The 13,769-nt window shown below is 34.1% G+C and overlaps 1 protein-coding gene across 6 annotated transcripts in view; it reads right to left on the bottom strand.

Annotated features, from left to right (window-relative positions):
• KMT2E (lysine methyltransferase 2E (inactive)) overlaps positions 1-13,769 on the bottom strand; it is a 94,432-nt gene that overhangs the window by 40,145 nt on the left and 40,518 nt on the right. For all 6 annotated transcript variants that reach the window (XM_069587841.1, XM_069587845.1, XM_069587840.1 and 3 more), the window contains 5 exons: positions 12,888-13,117; positions 9,930-10,010; positions 4,251-4,309; positions 3,149-3,321; positions 45-83 (listed from right to left, as the gene is read on the bottom strand). In XM_069587841.1, coding sequence (XP_069443942.1) covers positions 45-83; positions 3,149-3,321; positions 4,251-4,309; positions 9,930-10,010; positions 12,888-13,117 — 582 coding nt within the window. The remainder of the gene's footprint in view (positions 1-44; positions 84-3,148; positions 3,322-4,250; positions 4,310-9,929; positions 10,011-12,887; positions 13,118-13,769) is intronic.

The following is a 13,769-nucleotide window of genomic DNA, read 5'->3' as shown; positions in this document are numbered from 1 at the left end:
AGTTCTTAGATACCTGACAATTGATAAGGGCTTAATGTGTTTACCTTAACTCTTGATGATTTCCTAGATCCTTCACGAAAGGCCTGAAATAACACAGAATTCTGAGTTAGATGTTTAAAAACTGGATAAATTAATATTTAAGAATGAGCTCACTCAAGCTTTTTCTTGAAATTGCATAAATTACACAAAATATGGTAAAAACCAATATAGTCAGAACTAAGGGAATATTGAAGTAAAATCATCTACCAAGGACACTAAACTATTAAAAATAAATACAGACAATGTAAAAACATGAAAATATGTATATATATATAATGCTAAGAAAATGTCTAAATTTTCTATTTGCTCAATATTAAAATACAATCATGGAAAAACACCTGATAAAAGTTGGAAGGTATTAAAAATATTATAGTAGTTTTACATCATGAGCCAAGATTTGGCATGGGGATAAAACAATTTTGTTGTTACTTTAATTTTCTAGGTCAACTAGCAAGTAATATTTGAGCACCTATTGGGACTCAAATAATAGGCAATGTGGTAAACAGAATTATACTTAACAAATATTTAATGGGAACTCTCTATTCTGCCACATTCTAAAGTGGAATTTAAGACTCACTTCACCACTCCAACTCCACAAAGTTAGTGTATTTAGAGAGATTAACTCTGTATTTAGAGAGATTAACAAACATTAAACCTAGAGTAAGCACTATAGTTCCAAATTCAAGTTCCAAGTTTGTGTGTAGACTGTATGTTGGAAGAGAGCAAGTTTTGTTAAGAGAGAGGAAGAGGAAGAGAAGCAGCAGCAGTAACAGCAGCAAAGAATCTTCACATAAAACACGGAAAAAGAGCCAAAAACACAGAAAATGGATATGTTCAGCCATGTGGAATATTGAACACAATTCTGATATTGAAGTAATAAGAAAGAAGGCATGCAATAAAAAGAAAAACTAGCATACCACACTTGTACCTACTAAAAATAGTATGACATAAGACTGGTTTAAAAAATGTAAAATTAGGTCATGAATGTCAGTCGGATTTTAAGATTCTGGCTTAAATACTTTAAGTTCTTCACTATGATGGAGGAATCTATGAAATACCTCTCAACAGGGAAGGGCTTCCCAGGTGGTGCTAAGAACCCGCCTGTCAATGCAGGGGGTGTAAGAGACACGGGTTTGATCCCTGGGTTGAGAAGATCCCCTGGAGAAGGAAATGACAACCCACTCCAGTATTCTTGCCTGGGAAATCCCATGGACAGAGGAGTTTGGCAGACTAAGGTCCACAGGGTTGCAAAGAGGTGGACACAACTGAAGCGACTTAGCATGCAGAGAAGTGATATAAAACGATATTTGCAGAAAATGTCATAACCAAGTGCAGAATGACAGGAGTGGAAAGAGGATAAAGTTGGAGAAATTAAAGAAGGTATTACTATACTACTATGAGGGCATACTGCGTTTATAGAAGCAAAAATGAAGAAAAATAAGAACACAGCGAAGAGACATTCCAAAGGAAAAATCAATAGTGAATGTCAAAGACTGAAGATGATTTACAGATTTTAAACCTGCATAATGGCTGTGCAGCTGAAACAAAAGAAAAATCTGAAGTATGATGAAAGAAGATACAAGTTTGGTTTACAGAGGAAACACTGAACGAAAATAATAAAAGAACATTCATAAGTAATATGTGCTGCCAATCATTTTGTGAAAAAATATCAAGTTTAAAAAATTCAAGTAAAATTGGGAAATTTTAACCATTAATAAAATTTTAAAACTCCTAATATACGGGTCACAATACACAATCTATGTCTTTAACAGTGTTAACACTTCATGTCAAAGCTCTGAATTGCTAAAACACCAACCAACAACACCTTACTAGGTGTTTATGAGTATTATTTTTAAATGTCATCTATCCAGAATGTCTACTGTGAACTCCATTCACATTTTTAACAATCAGCCATAACAACAGGTTGAATAAAAAGCAAAATTAGATACATCTTTTTGCTATGTATTTTTAACTACATATTGCCCCAATAGTAGTAAAAACATAACAGCAAAGCAAACTAGATCTTTCTGCCCAGTTCTTAGATTTTTTTTTTCCTAATCCTTATGAAGTATTACTAACTCAACATGAGAGAAAAAAATCGTTAAAACCTAAACATGACTTCCTAAATTGTAAAACGCACTTAATAGATGATCTCTTCTTCTGTACATTACACTCTGAGATGATGAAAGTAACAATGAAATAAAGCAGAATGTGATTAAGTGCTATAATAACAGGTTCAAGTGCCATGGTGAAATACAAAGAAAGATGATCATATTTGATAGGAGAAAAGCAAATTTCATTGAAATAGTAGTGCTTCAGATGGGCCTCAAAGTAGAATAGGAGTTTAAAAGATAAAGATGGAGGAAAGAATAGTCTAGTAATGAAGGGAACAGTGTAAGTAAGGATAACATGTCAGAAAACAGAGGTAGAATTTGGTAATAGTTGTATAGAGAAGCAAAATTAGAGAGCTGTATATGTGAAGACTATTAGAATCAAGACTTATTTTAAATAGAAAGGTGAAATTAGAAAATGGAAAAATGTATTTAAAAGTACATGCTGCCTATTAAATAATCAAATATCATGAAGAATTATTCCAAAAAAACCAGTGCTTTTTGGGGGTAAAACTTCATTTTATATCTAGGTATAATTTCACTCTTTACAGTTTTCTGCCATATCCTGGTGGTATTTTAATACAAAAACTTAAGTGAGAAAAGTCTAGATATAAGAAACTCAACAAATGTATAGCTTTATTAAAATGATTACACATGATTCAGAGACAAACAGCTACAAACCTCTACCCATTTATAAGCTACTAAAAATTTAGCACTCTTACTTCTGTTTTATAGAACAGCAACCTTCACTAAATCTTATTTTATCTTTTGCACTTCTGTAACTAGTTTCATCATAGTGATGATTTCAAAGCAGTCTGCAAACATTTTTCTCTACTCCATTTCAATCTTTAAAACATTAAAATTTTTTAATGAGTTTTTTTAAATTAAACTTAGATCCTGCTACCTTTTCTAGCTATTAATACTATCCACAATTCTGTCTTTCCTGTAAAACTGTCACTTTCTATGTAGTCATCTTCAAAAGAGAAAAAAAAACTTACTTTTTTACATTTTGAAATATTTTGTTCTTTCTCCCCACTTTTTTTCCTTCTTTTATCATTAACCTTAGAAACTCTTGAAGCAGTTAAAGTAATCGATGTTGGGGTATGCTGGAATGCAGTATATAATTCCACAGGAACCTCATCACCACTCTCAGTTGCACTGGTATCACCATCTTCAAAGGCAAAATAAAAATTACTGCATAAATAATATTTCTATTTCAAACAATAAAACTGCATCATTCTATATGACAAACTATTATTTCTCTATCTTTCTGAAGAATAAACCTTTTCCCCCACTTCCTCACTCATAGTAAGACACAGTTAAATGCAAATTACAAATATATTTCTTATACATTAAACTAGAAAGGATACAAAATGTGACAAGGTACTCAGATGGTGTGACCATGGGAAACAGAGCTACAAACATTGCCAGTGTCTGTAATTAAAACTTCTTTATGAAGGGGAATGAATTGAGCTATATCTAGCAAAATTCTATATACACTTACCCTTTTCACCCAGCAACCCCATATCTAGGGATCTATCCAAAGATAAAATGGGACACATACAAAAAAAAAACAAAACCACTTTTTTTTTAAAGGGTTTCACTGACCTTCCTATTTGTAATAACAAAAACAAGACAAAACAAAAATGCTAGAACAATTTAAATATTTATCAAACAGCTCAAAAAACTTATCGTTATTCAAAACCACTTGTATTGATGTCAACATGTTTTAAAAGCCGCAGTGAAAGTTTAGCATATGTTACACCTTTAAATCCTATTCCTAAAAATAAAATAAATACTATTTCATGTGATCAACTAATGGATCGCCATCTTGCTAAAGAACAAACATATTTTACTTCTTTAAACCAAAAGGTTATCTATGTGCACGAAAATATGATTTAAAATTTTTATTGTTTTCCATATTTTCTAAAATAAACATTACTGTTCTATAAAATCTATAAAAAAGGATTACCTGAGATAGTAAATTATACATATAACCAATGTTCATTAGCCAGGAGTTTATATCTGACTAAAAACATGCAGGCCACTTATTCTCTCAGTCATACTAAAGTTCATTTATTATAGATCCTTTTTACCTACCTGACATATTTTCCCTTTTCCGGCGTTGTAGTAGCACCGCCCTCTCTTTATCCAAACTCCTATATTAAAATATTAACATATTTATCAAGCTTTCATAAAATTAGATATAAAGCAGATGTGTTTTAAATGTGATAAAAACTTTATAATTTCTCTAGTGTTCTTATTGAAAAATGAACAATATAAATTATGTGTACTATCACTTGCCTTGCAGTTTAGATTTGATTAGCATAATTAGCAGTAGATGCCAATTAACTGACTCTGTTGTGTTAAGAAAACAATTTTTTACTTAGAAAACCAGACTCCTCCGTCCTTGGGGATTCTCCAGGCAAGAATACTGGAGTGAGTTGCCATGCCCTCCCCCAAGGGATCTTCCCAACTCTGGGACTGAACCCAGGTCTCCGTTATTGCAGGCTGATTCTTTACCATCTGAGCCACCAGGGACGCCCTACTTTTCCCCAAACTGAATATTTAAAAGCAAAAGTTTAGGGGGGAAATGGTAATATAATTATTGCACTATTACTATCTGCCTAAATTATTTCCATTTTTGAAATGATAAACACTAAATATTTAACAACTAAAATATTTTATTAACCTGTTCCAGCCTCCACTCATGAACTAGAGCATCCATAGTAATTGTTTTATTTGCCCCCCTCACCACCCTTGCAATGTTTTCACTGTCTAAACTGATTAGTCTAAAGGTCAAATACCTAGGTACAGTTATTTGGGAGAATAAGGGCTTTAGACTGAAGTACCTGCTACTCAGACTTGCCTTAATGTCTAGTAGGTCAAAACTATCCTAGCATTACTGATAATTCTAGTTATCACAGAATGACAGCCAGTTATTGCTGACGTGACTATCTTCATTAATGGTCAGTTTTTAGCTAACTCTTACTGAATTCATCAGCAGATATTTACTTCATGATTAAAAATAAAAGAGTCTAATACGTAAAAAAAAAAAAAACTATCTGGCAAAAGGCTGCTGCTTCTAAGTCACTTCAGTCGTGTTTGATTCTGTGCGACCTCATAGACGGCAGCCCACCAGGCTCCCCCATCCCTGGGATTCTCTAGGCAAGAACACTGGAGTGGGTTGCCATTGCCTTCTCCAATGCATGAAAGTGAAAAGTGAAAGTGAAGTCGCTCAGTCTTGTCTGACTCTTAGCGACCCCATAGACTGCAGCCCACCAGGCTCCTCCGTCCATGGGATTTTCCAGGCAAGAGTACAGGAGTGGGGTACCATCATCTTCTCCCCTGGCAAAAGGCTAGTAACTATTAAAAGGTGAAACAAAGTCACATAGAAAAACCTCACTCATAACCAGCGAAAAGTATCACAGTGAGATTACCATTTCTCATTTAGTTAAATCAGCAAAAATCCAAGTCTGTCAAAAACTCTATTGTGAGGTGGAGGAAAATAGGCATGCTTATCCATGACTGGTGGAGATTCAAAATGGAATAGTTCCTACTGGAGGGTAGGTGGTATCAGACAAAATTTTACACATACATTTTTACTGAACAATCTCACTTCTGTTTGTAATTACAAAAGACTGGAAACAACTCAAATGTCCACTCAAAGGGCTGTCTAAAGTATACAATGTGTAAAAGACGGAGCATCTCGGGTTACAGGAAGAAGTTAATTTCTACATTATTACCATGAAGTGATCTTCAGAACAAATTTTTAAGACAAAAAACTCCTGTGGCAAAAACTCTATGTGCCATTGCTTATCTTAGTAAGGAGGGGAATACAAATATACATGTTCATATCTGTACTTCTCTGGTGGCCCAGTGGGTAAAGGAGCCACTTACAATGCAACAGACCTGGGTTCAATCCCTGTGTCAGGAAGATCTTCTGGAGAAGGAAATGGCAACCCACTTCAGTATTCTTGCCTGGGAAACCCCATGGACAGAGGAGCCCGGTGGGCTACAGTCCATGAGGTCACAAGAGTTGGACATGACTTAGTGACTAAACCACCACCATGTGCATATCTGTTTCTAATATTATAACAAAAATTGGAAGGAATAATTGATTTTTTTAAAAATTGTTACTTTCAAAGTCAAAGGAACAGGAATGATGGGACTACTTCTTACATAACCAAACAAGCATATGACTATACAAGTAAGATATAAAAAGTAATTCTTAAAAATAAAATTATTACTCATCCATTTCTCTTAGGAAGTAAACTGATACAACTACTCTGCAAAGTAATTTGACACTTTTTTAAAAAGTTATTTTTAATTGGAGGATAACTGTTTTACAATGTTGTGCTGGTTTCTGCTGCATGACAACGTGACGATTTCTGACAAAACTACACACGCAACTGGGGCTTTGCAAGTGGCTCAGTGGGAAAGAATTCTCCTGCAGTGAAGGAGATGGGGGTTCAACCCCTGGGTTGGGAAGATCCCCTGGAGAAGGACTCCAGGGTTCTTGCCTGGGAAATCCCATGGACAAAGGAGCCTGATGGGATACAGTCCAGGGCTGTAAAAGAGTTGGACATGACTGAGCAACTGAACAACAATAGCAAACATGCAACTACCAAATGACCAAGCAATTGCACTCTTGGGCAAACAGCAGAGAAAGCAAACCTTAGGTTCATACCCCAATCTGTACACAAACGTTCATAGCAACTTTATTTGTAATAGCCAAAAAAGTGGAAATGACCCAAATGTCCTTCATTAGGTGGTTAAACAAACTCTGGTACATATATACCATATAACACTAATCTGACAAAGGAAAACAGGGAAAAAGAAAAAACCCCACAAAATACTGATAACATGCCACAAATTAGCTGGTTTTCCAGGGAATTTTGCTCAGTTAAAAAGCCAATCCCAAGAGGTCACATACTGTGTAATTTCATTTTTGTCTTTAAATGACAGAATTACTGGAATGGAATATAGATAGATTAGTGGTTGCCAAGGGTCAAAGATCGGAGTAGAAAGAGGTGGATACATCTAGAAAAGGCAACATGAGGGATCTTTGTGATTGAAATTTTTTGTATCTTGACTATACCAATGTAGTATACTGCCTGGTGATATTGTATTAACAGTTTTGCAACATGTTACCACTGGGAGAAATTGAATAAAGGATGCAAAGGATCTCTGCATTACTTCACGAATGCATGTGAATCTACATTACTTGAAAAGGTTAACTTTTAAAAAATCAAAAATAAAACAACCAAAGCCTGAAGTGTGTAGTGTGTAAACAGTAAAATTCTTTCAAGAGAACTTAAATACAATAAACTAACTATACATCCCTATGAAAAATATCTAAAGGGGAAAAAAAGTTATAAACTTTTTACATAAACATATCATTGGTACTGTTACTCTGAAACTGTTATATTCTTCTATGTGATTAAGCAGTTGAGAAAATTATGTGATACTCTAATTACACTACTGACTGTGTTGTTGAGAACTAGCATAGAAGGAGACACAGACGGAATACAGAAACAGTAAGATGAAAACCTTGTACAGTTGACCCCTGAACAATGAGAGGGTTAGGGGTGCTAAAATGCAGCATGTGTGGTTTTGTAGTATTTACTATTGAAAACAATTCACACATAAGTGGGCATGCATAGTTCATATCCATGCTGTTCAAGGGTCAACTGTACCCCTAAATTTAAATTGCAATTATCAATATAAGCTCCTGTATTTTACCTTAAAAATAAACAGACAAAACTTATAGTAGACTAGCTTCATCTACTAAAAAGACATAGGAACAATGAGAAGTCCAGTAGGAAGAACATTACTAGCTCTCAGATTCTGGTCTTGAAAACCTATTCTGAGCTTGGGGCACAGAAGTATAAGATAAGCCTGAGATATCTTGTCACGCTGATAACTGCAATATGCTGATACCCAATATGTTTAAACCCCTGACTTAAAATTCTTTTCATTATTCTAAAAACAGATAAACACTACAAATCAACAAGCATTTATCTTGCCATTCCTCAGTAAAATATAAAAGAACTGAACAGTTAATATGGGGAAGTTCTACAGAAACAGTCCAGCTAATAAGTGATAAGCAACAGAATTAACATGTCACTTAATTTGCAACCCCTAATAAATTAATAGATCTTAAAAATGACTATCAATGGGTCCCATTCATATATTATGTGTCACCTGATAGAATACAGTCTATGTCTTAACCCCCAGAAAGGAGGGGGATCGAAATCTAATCACACACTATTTACAGAATTATATATAGAGAGAAAACTGTGAAATCATGAAAATGGAATTGGTAAACTCACCAGGATAAACGATTCATTCCCTTAAAAAGAAACAAACTGCAAAGGAGATTGAGGTTGGTGGGGTAAAGAGTATAGGTTTAGATTACTAGAGAGTTAAAAGAGATGTATATCAACCAATCAATACTTTAAGAAAGGCTGGGGGCTTCCCTGAAACTTCCCTGAGGGCTCAGTGGCTAAAGAATCTGCCTGCAATGCAGTAGAAACAGAAGACTCAGGTTCAGTTCCTGGGTTGGGAAGGCGCCCTGGAGAAAGAAATGGCAACCCACTCCAGTATCCTTGCCTGTAGAGTTCCATGGACAGAGGAGACTGGTGGGCTACAGTCCAATGGGTCACAAAGAGTCAGACAAGACTAAGCACGAGCATGAACAGGGGCTTCCCTAGTGGTCCAGTGGTAAAGAATCTGCCTGCCAAGGCAGAGGACACAGGTTTGGTCTCTGATCCGGGAAGAATCTACAAGCCGCAGAGCAACTAAGCCCATGCGCCACAACTATTCAGCCTGTGTTCCAGAGTCCGCGCTGCAACTACTGAGCTCATGTGTCACAACTACTGAAGCCCCAACGCCCTAGAGCCTGTGCTCCCAACAAAAGAAGCCTCCATACCGCAACTAAAGAGTAGCCTCTGCTCACCACAACTAGAGAAAAGCCTATGCAGCAATGAAGACCCAGCATCGCCAAAAATAAATAAATAAATAAGTTATGTTTAAAAATAAAAAGTGGTTAAATGTAGCAGATTTTGTTTCAATAATCCTTTTGTGATTACAGATTTTTGTTAAGAATTCTTTTATCGATACATACTGATATATATATAAACAAATATATATATACTTAAATATATATATGGACACATATGAATGGAATAATATAGTTGAGATTTGCATTAAAATACATGAAGGAGAAAAATTTATAGCAGTGTAAATGAAAAGATTATTGAGAATTGTTGAAGCAGGGTGGTAGAAATATGTGGGTTCATTATACCAGTACTTTTATATAGGTTTGAAATGTCCACTTAAAAACATTTTTTAAAAGCACAGAAAAAGAAACGGGAAGAAAACACATTATTGCCAACAGGTGGAATAATAGTATAAGCCCTACAAAACTGTGTATTAGAAGGGAAGGCCCTTGTAATAATTTTTTTTTTTTTGTAATAACTTTTTAACATAATGTGCAGTCCACTGAAAAAAGATGTCACTTAGAAAATGCACTAGGATTTTATGCATTATTAAAAACCCTAGATAGAAAATAATCTGTGACATTATCAATGGAAAGATTCTTCCTGATTTTAGAGATGTCAGAATGAAAACAAACAAAACCCCAAACCATAAAAATGAAGCCCATATTAACACAGTATCCATTAATTGTTTAATCTAGAATTCGTACATAAACTTCTAGTAACTAAAGATTACCTTGGTAAAATTACTGGCAGTTTTACTGCATGAACAACTTACCTAGGCTGACAACGTTCACAAAGATATGTATCAGGAATATGCTGCCTGTCAATCCCCATGCAGTCAATATGTTGCCAAACACTTTAAAAAGGAAGGAAAAAAAAAAGCAGAACATACAAAATATTATTAAAATCATAGTTAAATTAAGATTTGATATTCTATTTAACTATTACTTAATAAGTGCCTATTTTGAGGTTAGCAGTATAAAAGGTAATGTGAAGAATTCATAGAAATATGTCCTCAGGAAAATAAAACTTTGAGATGCAAAAGTAGAGGACAAATGTAGGATATCATATACATGATACAAATTTCTAAAGCAAATATAATATTAAAATGTAAAAGGTACATATTTTATTACAAATCACAAGCTGCAGATGTCCACACTATTTGGAATTAATGGGAAAAGCATCCTGGAGAATAATGGGACTTGAAGAGAACCTCACATGGGAAATTACAAAGAAAGAAATGTCACATAGCAACACTTTCTCAAGTAGATGGATATAGAGAGCAACAGTCAGAAGGCAGTTAATGTATTTGAGGAATGTTCGTTTTGAGAAACAGAGGGGAATAAAATTCAATTAGTAAAGCGTATTTACAGTATATAGAACCTGGAATGTCAAAGTGTGTGTAGCACTCCTCTAACTGGCAACAGGTAACAACTAGAGGTTGTTTTGATGGTATATAGTATTCAAAAAAATTTTAAAAACTGAAGGTATAAAAATCAACTAAGAGGCTTTTCCAACATTCCAGATCTAAGTTAAAGAACTGAAAGAACTAGAATGATGGCAGAGAAGATGAAGTTTAAGAATCCAAGAGTCACTGCATGAAGATAGAGACTAAATTTATTATGAACTCTATTTTTAAGAGTAATACATGGAGCAGCTTGAGGCAAACTTCTCAAGTTTGAGGCTATTTTATGGCCAAAACTTTAATTGGTCTATAGCTGATATATATGCCTGTTTCTAAAAAATAATCTTATTCTTTATACAAAAATGAGCTACTTTTAATATATATAATTTATACATAAAAGCTACTAAGTTAACTGCTATGATCTTGCTCTTTTTAACTGAGGATGCTGGGACAAGAATTGGTAGAATGTAAAGATAACTGTCTATATATCAAAGATGATGGGGGGAAAAGTTTAAAAGAAAAGCAAAGCACTTGACGAGAGTTAAAATAACAAATTATGTTAAATTTGGGGGTAAGTAATAGTTCATGGAGAAAATAGGAGAAATAAAACTAGGAAATGAATAAATATCAGAGCTCTAGTTGGCAAATTTGAAAGAGAGTATGGGCAGCAGGTACATGAAAACACATAGAGCCAATGTAAAGCAAGAATAGAGGAAAAAGATTAAGCCTGGAAGTATATATTATACTCCAGGTTAAGCAATGGAAAAGTAGAATAACAAAAAATTATTAACAAATAGACCAGTTGCTAAAAATCAAATACCTTGAATAATCCAAAATATGTGAACTGGTCCTTCGAGAATTTGTAGTTAGGTATAAATGCTAAAGAATTATTTCACTATTTTCGAATAGATATAATTCTATATTATATATAGATCATTGTAATTAATCAAAAGTTTAGATTTTGCATTAGAATAAAAATAGTCAAATATTATATAATTTATTACATAAGACAAAAATCAGCTATGAGATATTTTATGTGATTGGTTAAAATATGAATTGAGAGTTGCTACTAAGTAATTAAAAAATTATGAGGAAAACAAGTTACCAGTGAAGTTATTTTCTTCGGTTTTAAATTTACCTCCTGAATAAACTTCCTGAGGTAAGTGGTAATAGTATGCTTATGGTAATAGTATGTACCATAAGTTTAGTTGTTAATTTGAAAAAGTGTCACAATATAGTTTTATTATTAAAATTAACTCAAAGTATTAATACTACAACTTTCCATAAAAATAACATCAAATTTCACATTTCACTTAAGACTAATTTTCCCCATTTTTGGCAAAGATAAATCACCTTTCTGAAATATAACCCTAACTGCATATTTGTATCAACTACATCTCACTCCTAATCACCTAACAGACGGGAACAGGATTACAAATAATGCAAAGTAATTTATATTTAGCTCAACAAAGCCAAATATTATACTCACATTCAAATATGAATACTATTTCAAATAAAATAATGAAGCTATGTCTTAACGACCAGATCCAGGATATTCTGAAAACTATCAAACTTTCTTACCCTCTACAGTGCTTAAATACTGCTTAAATACTCTCTGCTTCCCAGCCTTGCAGGGGATGGACTCAGCAACTTTCAGGTTGAAACCCTACTGTTCCCTCTCCATCCTCCCCATCTCCCTCCCACCAGAAAAAAAATAAAGAAAGAAAACAAAACCCCACTTTCTGTCCCAATCACACCTTCTCTAGGGGAGGAGGCCTTTCTTGGTGGTTGAACCAGGGTTGGGGGAGGGGAGACTGTGGTTCTGGTTCAAGGAGACTCCAGAGTGCTGCAAGGGTCAAGTCAAAAGGAGGTGAGAGAGTCAGGTCAAACAAACATCAATCAAATGTATAATTCCCCCAAACTGGAAAATCACAGTTGACTATACAGCACAAATAATTCCAAAGGAAATACACAGGACTCAATTCTCCTCTCATTTGTATCTGTCTACTTTATGTAGTGTATTACTATTGAATGAGTGAAAAGAGAGGTGTGATTCTGTATAAATAAAAGTTTAGAACTGATTGCCTATTACTCAATTAACAACGAGGATTTCCAAAAAACTCTTAAGATAGTTTTTTTTCTTTCTTTCTTTCCCATAGGGGCACTTTCTAGGAGAAAAACAGTTTGCAATGATAGTAGCAGAAGGATCACTTTAAAAATTCATTTATCAGTTCCTTTCAAAGCAAGTTTAATTATCTTTTCCAACATTAACAATCACAAACATTAGGAGCATTCAAGAAAACAAGCAAATAGCATGAAATATTTTACCTGCATTTGTCACAACAGATCATGTATCCATCATCATGTGTAAAACCACATATGCACCTGGTTACATCAGTACCGTAACTTCCATCCTCAGATGTGCTGATTGTAGTAGCACTGGAAGTTTCATCAAAATTAGGAGTGGTAAAGATGCCTACTTCATTTTTGCTAATAAGAACTGATGGAGGAGGGGAAGCTGGAGGTGTTGGAGGAGGACGAGCACCGTAATTATGGTCCTGGATAATTAAACACAAACACCGCACAATGTAATTTCAATAACAGTATGATCTAAGCAACTTAAATAAAACTCAGTCCTTAACCTGAGTATTTGAGAGAGATGAAATTGGCCCATTTCTTCCTTAATACCTTTAAAATAATGACTTGCTGAAACTAAATTTTAAACCATAGTAATAAATGAAAATATCTACCTACAACCTTAGTCACCGTCACAATACAAGATGTGAGAATAGTGATGGTTAAAAAAAGCAAACACAAAACCCTTAGGAAAATAGAGGCTAAAGAATAACAAAAACAATTACAGAAGACATATTGTCACTAGACAGTATACAATAGGGATTTTTTAAGTTTGGGTATTTTTTATTCTGGTCCAAATGGTAAAAATTTCTGATAATGGTAACTCGATAATACCACACATGTGTTCAGTTCTGCAGCTGTTTCAGTCTGTACTCTGCCTCTTACTAGCTATGCAACACTCAATAAGTTAGCTTAGATAAGCTTTCATTTTCTCAGCTATGAAATGGGGATGAAAATTATACCTATGAGGTTGTTTCCAAAAATTAGATAATATATGTAAAAATGCTCAGCACAGAGCTTGACATATAAGAGCTAAATCAGTGGTGACTATATAATTTATCATATAAATTACTA

Source organism: Ovis canadensis, chromosome 4 (assembly GCF_042477335.2).
Source record: "Ovis canadensis isolate MfBH-ARS-UI-01 breed Bighorn chromosome 4, ARS-UI_OviCan_v2, whole genome shotgun sequence".
Classification (NCBI taxonomy): domain Eukaryota; kingdom Metazoa; phylum Chordata; class Mammalia; order Artiodactyla; family Bovidae; genus Ovis; species Ovis canadensis.
This window is presented reverse-complemented; position numbering and strand designations above follow the sequence as displayed.